Below are 15201 nucleotides of genomic sequence, written 5' to 3'. Positions count from 1 at the left end.
CACTACCCTGGCGTTACAAGCGCCATGCTCTACCAACTGTGCTACAGAAGGACCAAAGATTGTTGAACACCAGCGGAGCCCATCCAACTTGAAGGAAAATACAGGGAAATTCTTGAGAGAAACCTGTTTCAATCTTCCAGAGATTTGAGACTGGGACAAAAATTCACCTTCCGGCAGAACATTGACCCTAAGCACACTGCGAAAGCAACACTTGAGTGGTTTTAGGAGAAACATTTAAATGTCTTGTAAGGGCCTAGTCAAAGCCCAGAACTCAATCCCAATTGAGAATCTGTGGTATGATTTATAGATTGTTGAACCCATCCAACTTGAAGGTGCTGGAGCAGTTTTGCCTTGAAGAATGGGCAAAAATCCCAGTGGCTATATGTGCCTGGCTGACAGAGACATACGCCAAGAGACTTGCAGCTATAATTGCTGCAAAAGGTGGCTCTCGAAATGATTGACTTTGTGGGGGTGAATAGTTTTCTGTATTATTGTCTTATTTGTTGTTTGTTACAAAATAAAAATAAAATATTTTGCATCTTCAAAGTGGAAGGCCTGTTGTGTAAATCAAATGACACAAGCCCACCAAGAATACATTTTAATTCTAGGTTGTAAGCCAAACAAATTCAGGGTGAAAACGTTCACAAGACCCCGAACACATTATCACTCAGTTACTACGAATCACTCACTCAGTTACTACGAATCACTCACTCACACTACGAATCACTCACTCAGTTACTACGAATCACTCACTCAGTTACTACGAATCACTCACTCACACTACGAATCACTCACTCAGTTACTACGAATCACTCACTCAGTTACTACGAATCACTCACTCAGTTACTACGAATCACTCACTCAGTTACTACGAATCACTCACTCACACTACGAATCACTCACTCACACTACGAATCACTCACTCAGTTACTACGAATCACTCACTCAGTTACTACGAATCACTCACTCACACTACGAATCACTCACTCAGTTACTACGAATCACTCACTCAGTTACTACGAATCACTCACTCAGTTACTACGAATCACTCACTCACACTACGAATCACTCACTCAGTTACTACGAATCACTCACTCAGTTACTACGAATCACTCACTCAGTTACTACGAATCACTCACTCAGTTACTACGAATCACTCACTCAGTTACTACGAATCACTCACTCACACTACGAATCACTCACTCAGTTACTACGAATCACTCACTCAGTTACTACGAATCACTCACTCAGTTACTACGAATCACTCACTCAGTTACTACGAATCACTCACTCAGTTACTACGAATCACTCACTCACACTACGAATCACTCACTCACACTACGAATCACTCACTCAGTTACTACGAATCACTCACTCAGTTACTACGAATCACTCACTCACACTACGAATCACTCACTCAGTTACTACGAATCACTCACTCAGTTACTACGAATCACTCACTCACACTACGAATCACTCACTCAGTTACTACGAATCACTCACTCACACTACGAATCACTCACTCACACTACGAATCACTCACTCACACTACGAATCACTCACTCACACTACGAATCACTCACTCACACTACGAATCACTCACTCAGTTACTACGAATCACTCACTCAGTTACTACGAATCACTCACACACACTACGAATCACTCACTCACACTACGAATCACTCACTCACACTACGAATCACTCAGTTACTACGAATCACTCACTCAGTTACTACGAATCACTCACACACACGACAAAACACAGACTTACTCTTTATCTGACTGGTAAGAGGTTTCACCTGTTCCAGCCACACCTGGAAGAAGAAACAACGATTACAACAGAACCAACACACTGGTTATACTGACCTGCCTAGTAGGTTATACTGACCTGTCTAGTAGGTTATACTGACCTGTCTAGTAGGTTATACTGACCTGTCTAGTAGGTTATACTGACCTGTCTAGTAGGTTATACTGACCTGTCTAGTAGGTTATACTGACCTGTCTAGTAGGTTATACTGACCTGTCTAGTAGGTTATACTGACCTGCCTAGTAGGTTATACTGACCTGTCTAGTAGGTTATACTGACCTGTCTAGTAGGTTATACTGACCTGTCTAGTAGGTTATACTGACCTGTCTAGTAGGTTATACTGACCTGTCTAGTAGGTTATACTGACCTGTCTAGTAGGTTATACTGACCTGTCTACTGACCTGTCTAGTAGGTTATACTGACCTGTCTAGTAGGTTATACTGACCTGTCTAGTAGGTTATACTGACCTGTCTAGTAGGTTATACTGACCTGTCTAGTAGGTTATACTGACCTGTCTAGTAGGTTATACTGACCTGTCTAGTAGGTTATACTGACCTGTCTAGTAGGTTATACTGACCTGTCTAGTAGGTTATACTGACCTGTCTAGTAGGTTATACTGACCTGTCTAGTAGGTTATACTGACCTGTCTAGTAGGTTATACTGACCTGTCTAGTAGGTTATACTGACCTAGTAGGTTATACTGACCTGTCTAGTAGGTTATACTGACCTGTCTAGTAGGTTATACTGACCTGTCTAGTAGGTTATACTGACCTGTCTAGTAGGTTATACTGACCTGTCTAGTAGGTTATACTGACCTGTCTAGTAGGTTATACTGACCTGTCTAGTAGGTTATACTGACCTGTCTAGTAGGTTATACTGACCTGTCTAGTAGGTTATACTGACCTGTCTAGTAGGTTATACTGACCTGTCTAGTAGGTTATACTGACCTGTCTAGTAGGTTATACTGACCTGTCTAGTAGGTTATACTCCCTGTCTAGTAGGTTATACTGACCTGTCTAGTAGGTTATACTGACCTGTCTAGTAGGTTATACTGACCTGTCTAGTAGGTTATACTGACCTGTCTAGTAGGTTATACTGACCTGTCTAGTAGGTTATACTGACCTGTCTAGTAGGTTATACTGACCTGTCTAGTAGGTTATACTGACCTGTCTAGTAGGTTATACTGACCTGTCTAGTAGGTTATACTGACCTGACCTGTCTAGTAGGTTATACTGACCTCCCTGTCTAGTAGGTTATACTGACCTGTCTAGTAGGTTATACTGACCTGTCTAGTAGGTTATACTGACCTCCTGTCTAGTAGGTTATACTGACCTGTCTAGTAGGTTATACTGACCTCCCTGTCTAGTAGGTTATACTGACCTGTCTAGTAGGTTATACTGACCTGTCTAGTAGGTTATACTGACCTCCTGTCTAGTAGGTTATACTGACCTGTCTAGTAGGTTATACTGACCTGTCTAGTAGGTTATACTGACCTGTCTAGTAGGTTATACTGACCTGTCTAGTAGGTTATACTGACCTGTCTAGTAGGTTATACTGACCTGTCTAGTAGGTTATACTGACCTGTCTAGTAGGTTATACTGACCTGTCTAGTAGGTTATACTGACCTGTCTAGTAGGTTACTGACCTACTAGTAGGTTATACTGACCTGACCTCTAGTAGGTTATACTGACCTGTCTAGTAGGTTATACTGACCTGTCTAGTAGGTTATACTGACCTGTCTAGTAGGTTATACTGACCTGTCTAGTAGGTTATACTGACCTGTCTAGTAGGTTATACTGTCTAGTAGGTTATACTGACCTGACCTGTCTAGTAGGTTATACTGACCTGTCTAGTAGGTTATACTGACCTGTCTAGTAGGTTATACTGACCTCCTGTCTAGTAGGTTATACTGACCTGTCTAGTAGGTTATACTGACCTCCCTGTCTAGTAGGTTATACTGACCTGTCTAGTAGGTTATACTGACCTGTCTAGTAGGTTATACTGACCTGTCTAGTAGGTTATACTGACCTGTCTAGTAGGTTATACTGACCTGCCTAGTAGGTTATACTGACCTGTCTAGTAGGTTATACTGACCTGTCTAGTAGGTTATACTGACCTGTCTAGTAGGTTATACTGACCTGTCTAGTAGGTTATACTGACCTGTCTAGTAGGTTATACTGACCTGTCTAGTAGGTTATACTGACCTGTCTAGTAGGTTATACTGACCTGTCTAGTAGGTTATACTGACCTGTCTAGTAGGTTATACTGACCTGTCTAGTAGGTTATACTGACCTGTCTAGTAGGTTATACTGACCTGTCTAGTAGGTTATACTGACCTGTCTAGTAGGTTATACTGACCTGTCTAGTAGGTTATACTGACCTGTCTAGTAGGTTATACTGACCTGTCTAGTAGGTTATACTGACCTGTCTAGTAGGTTATACTGACCTGTCTAGTAGGTTATACTGACCTGTCTAGTAGGTTATACTGACCTGTCTAGTAGGTTATACTGACCTGTCTAGTAGGTTATACTGTGACCTGTCTAGTAGGTTATACTGACCTGTCTAGTAGGTTATACTGACCTGTCTAGTAGGTTATACTGACCTGTCTAGTAGGTTATACTGACCTGTCTAGTAGGTTATACTGACCTGTCTAGTAGGTTATACTGACCTGTCTAGTAGGTTATACTGACCTGTCTAGTAGGTTATACTGACCTGTCTAGTAGGTTATACTGACCTCCTGTCTAGTAGGTTATACTGACCTGTCTAGTAGGTTATACTGACCTGTCTAGTAGGTTATACTGACCTGTCTAGTAGGTTATACTAGGTTATACTGACCTCCCTGTCTAGTAGGTTATACTGACCTGTCTAGTAGGTTATACTGACCTGTCTAGTAGGTTATACTGACCTGTCTAGTAGGTTATACTGACCTGTCTAGTAGGTTATACTGACCTCCCTGTCTAGTAGGTTATACTGACCTGTCTAGTAGGTTATACTGACCTCTGACCTGTCTAGTAGGTACTGGTTAGTAGGTTATACTGACCTCCCTGTCTAGTAGGTTATACTGACCTGTCTAGTAGGTTATACTGACCTCCCTGTCTAGTAGGTTATACTGACCTGTCTAGTAGGTTATACTGACCTGTCTAGTAGGTTATACTGACCTGTCTAGTAGGTTATACTGACCTGTCTAGTAGGTTATACTGACCTGTCTAGTAGGTTATACTGACCTCCTGTCTAGTAGGTTATACTGACCTGTCTAGTAGGTTATACTGACCTGTCTAGTTAGGTTATACTGACCTGTCTAGTAGGTTATACTGACCTGTCTAGTAGGTTATACTGACCTCCCTGTCTAGTAGGTTATACTGACCTGTCTAGTAGGTTATACTGACCTGTCTAGTAGGTTATACTGACCTGTCTAGTAGGTGACCTCCCTGTCTAGTAGGTTATACTGACCTGTCTAGTAGGTTATACTGACCTGTCTAGTAGGTTATACTGACCTGTCTAGTAGGTTATACTGACCTGCCTAGTAGGTTATACTGACCTGTCTAGTAGGTTATACTGACCTGTCTAGTAGGTTATACTGACCTGTCTAGTAGGTTATACTGACCTGTCTAGTAGGTTATACTGACCTGTCTAGTAGGTTATACTGACCTGTCTAGTAGGTTATACTGACCTCCCTGTCTAGTAGGTTATACTGACCTCCCTGTCTAGTAGGTTATACTGACCTGTCTAGTAGGTTATACTGACCTCCCTGTCTAGTAGGTTATACTGACCTGTCTGGAAGGTTATACTGACCTGTCTAGTAGGTTATACTGACCTGTCTAGTAGGTTATACTGACCTCCCTGTCTAGTAGGTTATATGACCTGTCTGACCTGTCTAGTAGGTTATACTGACCTCCTGTCTAGTAGGTTATACTGACCTGTCTAGTAGGTTATACTGACCTGTCTAGTAGGTTATACTGACCTGTCTAGTAGGTTATACTGACCTGTCTAGTAGGTTTACTGACCTGTCTAGTAGGTTATACTGACCTGTCTAGTAGGTTATACTGACCTGTCTAGTAGGTTATACTGACCTGTCTAGTAGGTTATACTGACCTCCCTGTCTAGGTTATACTGACCTGTCTAGTAGGTTATACTGACTCCCTGTCTAGTAGGTTATACTGACCTGACCTGTCTAGTAGGTTATACTGACCTGTCTAGTAGGTTTATACTGACCTGTCTAGTAGGTTATACTGTCTAGTAGGTTATACTGACCCTGTCTAGTAGGTTATACTGACCTGTCCTGTCTAGGTGAGGTTATACTGACCTCCCTGTCTAGTAGGTTATACTGACTGACCTGTCTAGTAGGTTATACTGACCTGTCTAGTAGGTTATACTGACCTGTCTAGTAGGTTATACTGACCTCCCTGTCTAGTAGGTTATACTGACCTGTCTAGTAGGTTATACTGACCTGTCTAGTAGGTTATACTGACCTGTCTAGTAGGTTATACTGACCTGTCTAGTAGGTTATACTGACCTGTCTAGTAGGTTATACTGACCTCCCTGTCTAGTAGGTTATACTGACCTGTCTAGTAGGTTATACTGACCTGTCTAGTAGGTTATACTGACCTGTCTAGTAGGTTATACTGACCTGTCTAGTAGGTTATACTGACCCTGTCTAGTAGGTTATACTGACCTGTCTAGTAGGTTATACTGACCTGTCTAGTAGGTTATACTGACCTCCCTGTCTAGTAGGTTATACTGACCCTGTCTAGTAGGTTATATGACCTGACCTGTCTAGTAGGTTATACTGACCTGTCTAGTAGGTTATACTGACCTGTCTAGTAGGTTATACTGACCTGTCTAGTAGGTTATACTGACCTCCCTGTCTAGTAGGTTATACTGACCTCCCTGTCTAGTAGGTTATACTGACCTGTCTAGTAGGTTATACTGACCTGTCTAGTAGGTTATACTGACCTGTCTAGTAGGTTATACTGACCTCCCTGTCTAGTAGGTTATACTGACCTCCCTGTCTAGTAGGTTATACTGACCTCCCTGTCTAGTAGGTTATACTGACCTCCCTGTCTAGTAGGTTATACTGACCTGTCTAGTAGGTTATACTGACCTCCCTGTCTAGTAGGTTATACTGACCTGTCTAGTAGGTTATACTGACCTGTCTAGTAGGTTATACTGACCTGTCTAGTAGGTTATACTGACCTGTCTAGTAGGTTATACTGACCTCCCTGTCTGGAAGGTTATACTGACCTGTCTAGTAGGTTATACTGACCTGTCTAGTAGGTTATACTGACCTGTCTAGTAGGTTATACTGACCTGTCTAGTAGGTTATACTGACCTGTCTAGTAGGTTATACTGACCTGTCTAGTAGGTTATACTGACCTGTCTAGTAGGTTATACTGACCTCCCTGTCTAGTAGGTTATACTGACCTGTCTAGTAGGTTATACTGACCTGTCTAGTAGGTTATACTGACCTGTCTAGTAGGTTATACTGACCTGTCTAGTAGGTTATACTGACCTGTCTAGTAGGTTATACTGACCTGTCTAGTAGGTTATACTGACCTGTCTAGTAGGTTATACTGACCTGTCTAGTAGGTTATACTGACCTCCCTGTCTAGTAGGTTATACTGACCTGTCTAGTAGGTTATACTGACCTGTCTAGTAGGTTATACTGACCTGTCTAGTAGGTTATACTGACCTGTCTAGTAGGTTATACTGACCTGTCTAGTAGGTTATACTGACCTGTCTAGTAGGTTTACTGACCTGTCTAGTAGGTTATACTGACCTGTCTAGTAGGTTATACTGACCCATCTAGTAGGTTATACTGACCTGTCTAGTAGGTTATACTGACCTGTCTCTAGGTACTGAGGTTAGTAGGTTATACTGACCTGTCTGTCTAGTAGGTTATACTGACCTGTCTAGTAGGTTTATACCTGTCTAGTAGGTTATACTGACCTGTCTAGTAGGTTATACTGACCTCCCTGTCTAGTAGGTTATACTGACCTGTCTAGTAGGTTATACTGACCTGTCTAGTAGGTTATACTGACCTGTCTAGTAGGTTATACTGACCTCCCTGTCTAGTAGGTTATACTGACCTGTCTAGTAGGTTATACTGACCTGTCTGGCTAGTAGGTTATACTGACCTCCTGTCTAGTAGGTTATACTGACCTCCCTGTCTAGTAGGTTATACTGACCTGTCTAGTAGGTTATACTGACCTCCCTGTCTAGTAGGTTATACTGACCTCCCTGTCTAGTAGGTTATACTGACCTGTCTAGTAGGTTATACTGACCTGTCTAGTAGGTTATACTGACCTGTCTAGTAGGTTATACTGACCTCCCTGTCTAGTAGGTTATACTGACCTGTCTAGTAGGTTATACTGACCTCCCTGTCTAGTAGGTTATACTGACCTGTCTAGTAGGTTATACTGACCTGTCTAGTAGGTTATACTGACCTCCCTGTCTAGTAGGTTATACTGACCTGTCTAGTAGGTTATACTGACCTGTCTAGTAGGTTATACTGACCTGTCTAGTAGGTTATACTGACCTGTCTAGTAGGTTATACTGACCTGTCTAGTAGGTTATACTGACCTGTCTAGTAGGTTATACTGACCTGTCTAGTAGGTTATACTGACCTGTCTAGTAGGTTATACTGACCTGTCTAGTAGGTTATACTGACCTCCCTGTCTAGTAGGTTATACTGACCTGTCTAGTAGGTTATACTGACCTGTCTAGTAGGTTATACTGACCTGTCTAGTAGGTTATACTGACCTGTCTAGTAGGTTATACTGACCTGTCTAGTAGGTTATACTGACCTGTCTAGTAGGTTATACTGACCTGTCTAGTAGGTTATACTGACCTCCCTGTCTAGTAGGTTATACTGACCTGTCTAGTAGGTTATACTGACCTGTCTAGTAGGTTATACTGACCTCCCTGTCTAGTAGGTTATACTGACCTGACCTGTCTAGTAGGTTATACTGACCTGTCTAGTAGGTTATACTGACCTGTCTAGTAGGTTATACTGACCTGTCTAGTAGGTTTATACCTGACCTGTCTAGTAGGTTATACTGACCTCCCTGTCTAGTAGGTTATACTGACCTGTCTAGTAGGTTATACTGACCTCCCTGTCTAGTAGGTTATACTGACCTGTCTAGTAGGTTATACTGACCTGTCTAGTAGGTTATACTGACCTGTCTAGTAGGTTATACTGACCTGTCTAGTAGGTTATACTGACTGTCTAGTAGGTTATACTGACCTGTCTAGTAGGTTATACTGACCTGTCTAGTAGGTTATACTGACCTGTCTAGTAGGTTATACTGACCTGTCTAGTAGGTTATACTGACCTGTCTAGTAGGTTATACTGACCTGTCTAGTAGGTTATACTGACCTCCCTGTCTAGTAGGTTATACTGACCTGTAGGTTATACTGACCTGTCTAGTAGGTTATACTGACCTCCCTGTCTAGTAGGTTATACTGACCTCCCTGTCTAGTAGGTTATACTGACCTGTCTAGTAGGTTATACTGACCTGTCTAGTAGGTTATACTGACCTGTCTAGTAGGTTATACTGACCTGTCTAGTAGGTTATACTGACCTGTCTAGTAGGTTATACTGACCTCCCTGTCTAGTAGGTTATACTGACCTGTCTAGTAGGTTATACTGACCTGTCTAGTAGGTTATACTGACCTCCCTGTCTAGTAGGTTATACTGACCTGTCTAGTAGGTTATACTGACCTGTCTAGTAGGTTATACTGACCTGTCTAGTAGGTTATACTGACCTCCCTGTCTAGTAGGTTATACTGACCTGTCTAGTAGGTTATACTGACCTGTCTAGTAGGTTATACTGACCTGTCTAGTAGGTTATACTGACCTGTCTAGTAGGTTATACTGACCTGTCTAGTAGGTTATACTGACCTGCCTAGTAGGTTATACTGACCTGCCTAGTAGGTTATATGACCTGTCTAGTAGGTTTTACTGACCTCCCTGTCTAGTAGGTTATACTGACCTGTCTAGTAGGTTATACTGACCTGCCTAGTAGGTTATACTGACCTCCCTGTCTAGTAGGTTATACTGACCTGTCTAGTAGGTTATACTGACCTGCCTAGTAGGTTATACTGACCTCCCTGCCTAGTAGGTTATACTGACCTGTCTAGTAGGTTATACTGACCTCCCTGTCTAGTAGGTTATACTGACCTCCTGTCTAGTAGGTTATACTGACCTCCTGTCTAGTAGGTTATACTGACCTCCCTGTCTAGTAGGTTATACTGACCTGTCTAGTAGGTTATACTGACCTGTCTAGTAGGTTATACTGACCTGTCTAGTAGGTTATACTGACCTGTCTAGTAGGTTATACTGACCTGTCTAGTAGGTTATACTGACCTGTCTAGTAGGTTATACTGACCTGTCTAGTAGGTTATACTGACCTCCCTGTCTAGTAGGTTATACTGACCTGTCTAGTAGGTTATACTGACCTGTCTAGTAGGTTATACTGACCTGTCTAGTAGGTTATACTGACCTCCCTGTCTAGTAGGTTATACTGACCTCCCTGTCTAGTAGGTTATACTGACCTGTCTAGTAGGTTATACTGACCTGTCTAGTAGGTTATACTGACCTGTCTAGTAGGTTATACTGACCTGTCTAGTAGGTTATACTGACCTGTCTAGTAGGTTATACTGACCTGTCTAGTAGGTTATACTGACCTGTCTAGTAGGTTATACTGACCTGTCTAGTAGGTTATACTGACCTGTCTAGTAGGTTATACTGACCTGTCTAGTAGGTTATACTGACCTCCCTGTCTAGTAGGTTATACTGACCTCCCTGTCTAGTAGGTTATACTGACCTGTCTAGTAGGTTATACTGACCTGTCTAGTAGGTTATACTGACCTGTCTAGTAGGTTATACTGACCTGTCTAGTAGGTTATACTGACCTCCCTGTCTAGTAGGTTATACTGACCTGTCTAGTAGGTTATACTGACCTCCCTGTCTAGTAGGTTATACTGACCTGTCTAGTAGGTTATACTGACCTGTCTAGTAGGTTATACTGACCTATCTAGTAGGTTTACTGACCTGTCTAGTAGGTTATACTGACCTGTCTAGTAGGTTATACTGACCTGTCTAGTAGGTTATACTGACCTGTCTAGTAGGTTATACTGACCTCCTGTCTAGTAGGTTATACTGACCTGTCTAGTAGGTTATACCTGTCTAGTAGGACCTGTCTAGTAGGTTATACTGACCTCCCTGTCTAGTAGGTTATACTGACCTGTCTAGTAGGTTATACTGACCTGTCTAGTAGGTTATACTGACCTGTCTAGTAGGTTATACTGACCTCCCTGTCTAGTAGGTTATACTGACCTGTCTAGTAGGTTATACTGACCTGTCTAGTAGGTTATACTGACCTGTCTAGTAGGTTATACTGACCTGTCTAGTAGGTTATACTGACCTGTCTAGTAGGTTATACTGACCTCCCTGTCTAGTAGGTTATACTGACCTCCCTGTCTAGTAGGTTATACTGACCTGCCTGTCTAGTAGGTTATACTGACCTGTCTAGTAGGTTATACTGACCTCCCTGACCTCTAGTAGGTTATACTGACCTCCCTGTCTAGTAGGTTATACTGACCTGTCTAGTAGGTTATACTGACCTGTCTAGTAGGTTATACTGACCTGTCTAGTAGGTTATACTGACCTGTCTAGTAGGTTTACTGACCTGTCTAGTAGGTTATACTGACCTGTCTAGTAGGTTATACTGACCTGTCTAGTAGGTTATACTGACCTCCCTGTCTAGTAGGTTATACTGACCTGTCTAGTAGGTTATACTGACCTCCCTGTCTAGTAGGTTATACTGACCTCCCTGTCTAGTAGGTTATACTGACCTGTCTAGTAGGTTATACTGACCTGTCTAGTAGGTTATACTGACCTCCCTGTCTAGTAGGTTATACTGACCTGTCTAGTAGGTTATACTGACCTCCCTGTCTAGTAGGTTATACTGACCTGTCTAGTAGGTTATACTGACCTGTCTAGTAGGTTATACTGACCTCCCTGTCTAGTAGGTTATACTGACCTGTCTAGTAGGTTATACTGACCTGTCTAGTAGGTTATACTGACCTGTCTAGTAGGTTATACTGACCTCCCTGTCTAGTAGGTTATACTGACCTGTCTAGTAGGTTTACTGACCTGTCTAGTAGGTTATACTGACCTGTCTAGTAGGTTATACTGACCCATCTAGGTTATACTGACCTGTCTAGTAGGTTATACTGACCTCCCTGTCTAGTAGGTTATACTGACCTCCCTGTCTAGTAGGTTATACTGACCTCCCTGTCTAGTAGGTTATACTGACCTGTCTAGTAGGTTATACTGACCTGTCTAGTAGGTTATACTGACCTGTCTAGTAGGTTATACTGACCTGTCTAGTAGGTTATACTGACCTGTCTAGTAGGTTATACTGACCTCTAGTAGGTTATACTGACCTGTCTAGTAGGTTATACTGACCTCCCTGTCTAGTAGGTTATACTGACCTCCCTGTCTAGTAGGTTATACTGACCTGTCTAGTAGGTTATACTGACCTGTCTAGTAGTAGGTTATACTGACCTGTCTAGTAGGTTATACTGACCTGTCTAGTAGGTTATACTGACCTGTCTAGTAGGTTATACTGACCTGTCTAGTAGGTTATACTGACCTCCCTGTCTAGTAGGTTATACTGACTCCCTGTCTAGTAGGTTATACTGACCTGTCTAGGTTATACTGACCTGTCTAGTAGGTTATACTGACCTGTCTAGTAGGTTATACTGACCTCCCTGTCTAGTAGGTTATACTGACCTGTCTAGTAGGTTATACTGACCTGTCTAGTAGGTTATACTGACCTGTCTAGTAGGTTATACTGACCTCCCTGTCTAGTAGGTTATACTGACCTGTCTAGTAGGTTATCCTGACCTGTGTAGTAGGTTATACTGACCTGTCTAGTAGGTTATACTGACCTCCCTGTCTAGTAGGTTATACTGACCTGTCTAGTAGGTTATACTGACTAGTAGGTTATACTGACCTGTCTAGTAGGTTATACTGACCTCCCTGTCTAGTAGGTTATACTGACCTGTCTAGTAGGTTATACTGACCTCCCTGGCTAGTAGGTTATACTGACCTGTCTAGTAGGTTATACTGACCTCCCTGTCTAGTAGGTTATACTGACCTGTCTAGTAGGTTATACTGACCTGTCTAGTAGGTTATACTGACCTGTCTAGTAGGTTATACTGACCTCCCTGTCTAGTAGGTTATACTGACCTGTCTAGTAGGTTATACTGACCTGTCTAGTAGGTTATACTGACCTCCCTGTCTAGTAGGTTATACTGACCTGTCTAGTAGGTTATACTGACCTCCCTGTCTAGTAGGTTATACTGACCTGTCTAGTAGGTTATACTGACCTGTCTAGTAGGTTATACTGACCTGTCTAGTAGGTTATACTGACCTGTCTAGTAGGTTATACTGACCTGTCTAGTAGGTTATACTGACCTCCCTGTCTAGTAGGTTATACTGACCTGTCTAGTAGGTTATACTGACCTGTCTAGTAGGTTATACTGACCTGTCTAGTAGGTTATACTGACCTGTCTAGTAGGTTATACTGACCTGTCTAGTAGGTTATACTGACCTGTCTAGTAGGTTATACTGACCTGTCTAGTAGGTTATACTGACCTGTCTGTCTAGTAGGTTATACTGACCTGTCTAGTAGGTTATACTGACCTGTCTAGTAGGTTATACTGACCTCCCTGTCTAGTAGGTTATACTGACCTCCCTGTCTAGTAGGTTATACTGACCTGTCTAGTAGGTTATACTGACCTGTCTAGTAGGTTATACTGACCTGTCTAGTAGGTTATACTGACCTGTCTAGTAGGTTATACTGACCTCCCTGTCTAGTAGGTTATACTGACCTCCCTGTCTAGTAGGTTATACTGACCTCCCTGTCTGGTAGGTTATACTGACCTGTCTTGTAGGTTATACTGACCTGTCTAGTAGGTTATACTGACCTGTCTAGTAGGTTATACTGACCTGTCTAGTAGGTTATACTGACCTGTCTAGTAGGTTATACTGACCTGTCTAGTAGGTTATACTGACCTGTCTAGTAGGTTATACTGACCTCCCTGTCTAGTAGGTTATACTGACCTCCTGTCTAGTAGGTTATACTGACCTGTCTAGTAGGTTATACTGACCTGTCTAGTAGGTTATACTGACCTCCCTGTCTAGTAGGTTATACTGACCTGTCTAGTAGGTTATACTGACCTGTCTAGTAGGTTATACTGACCTGTCTAGTAGGTTATACTGACCTGTCTAGTAGGTTATACTGACCTGTCTAGTAGGTTATACTGACCTGTCTAGTAGGTTATACTGACCTCCCTGTCTAGTAGGTTATACTGACCTCCCTGTCTAGTAGGTTATACTGACCTGTCTAGTAGGTTATACTGACCTGTCTAGTAGGTTATACTGACCTGTCTAGTAGGTTATACTGACCTCCCTGTCTAGTAGGTTATACTGACCTGTCTAGTAGGTTATACTGACCTATAGGTTATACTGACCTCCTGTCTAGTAGGTTATACTGACCTGTCTAGTAGGTTATACTGACCTGTCTAGTAGGTTATACTGACCTCCCTGTCTAGTAGGTTATACTGACCTGTCTAGTAGGTTATACTGACCTCCCTGTCTAGTAGGTTATACTGACCTAGGTTATCTAGTAGGTTATACTGACCTCCCTGTCTAGTAGGTTATACTGACCTGTCTAGTAGGTTATACTGACCTCCCCTGTTATCTGAGTAGGTTATACTGACCTGTCTAGTAGGTTATACTGACCTCCTGTCTAGTAGGTTATACTGACCTGTCTAGTAGGTTATACTGACCTGTCTAGTAGGTTATACTGACCTGTCTAGTAGGTTATACTGACCTGTCTAGTAGGTTATACTGACCTGTCTAGTAGGTTATACTGACCTGTCTGTTATACTGACCTGTCTAGTAGGTTATACTGACCTGTCTAGTAGGTTATACTGACCTGTCTAGTAGGTTATACTGACCTGTCCTGACCTAGTAGGTTATACTGACCTGTCTAGTAGGTTATACTGACCCTGTCTAGTAGGTTATACTGACCTGTCTAGTAGGTTATACTGACCTGTCTAGTAGGTTATACTGACCTCCCTGTCTAGTAGGTTATACTGACCTCCCTGTCTAGTAGGTTATACTGACCTCTAGTAGGTTATACTGACCTGTCTAGTAGGTTATACTGACCTGTCTAGTAGGTTATACTGACCTGTCTAGTAGGTTATACTGACCTGTCTGTTATACTGACCTGTCTAGTAGGTTATACTGACCTCCCTACTGACCTGTCTAGTAGGTTATACTGACCTCCCTGTCTAGTAGGTTATACTGACCTCCCTGT

At 42.3% G+C, this 15201-nt stretch overlaps 1 protein-coding gene across 1 annotated transcript in view; it reads right to left on the bottom strand.

Annotated features, from left to right (window-relative positions):
• Positions 1-15201, bottom strand: part of LOC127915542 (FERM domain-containing protein 7) — a 60707-nt gene that overhangs the window by 12553 nt on the left and 32953 nt on the right. Inside the window, exon 3 of the mRNA XM_052495717.1 lies at positions 1772-1814. Coding sequence (XP_052351677.1) covers positions 1772-1814 — 43 coding nt within the window. The remainder of the gene's footprint in view (positions 1-1771; positions 1815-15201) is intronic.

Source organism: Oncorhynchus keta, chromosome 35 (genome assembly GCF_023373465.1).
Source record: "Oncorhynchus keta strain PuntledgeMale-10-30-2019 chromosome 35, Oket_V2, whole genome shotgun sequence".
NCBI classification, from domain to species: Eukaryota; Metazoa; Chordata; class Actinopteri; order Salmoniformes; family Salmonidae; genus Oncorhynchus; species Oncorhynchus keta.
The sequence above is the reverse complement of the archived record's forward strand: the minus strand, read 5'-3'. Positions and strand labels throughout refer to the sequence as shown.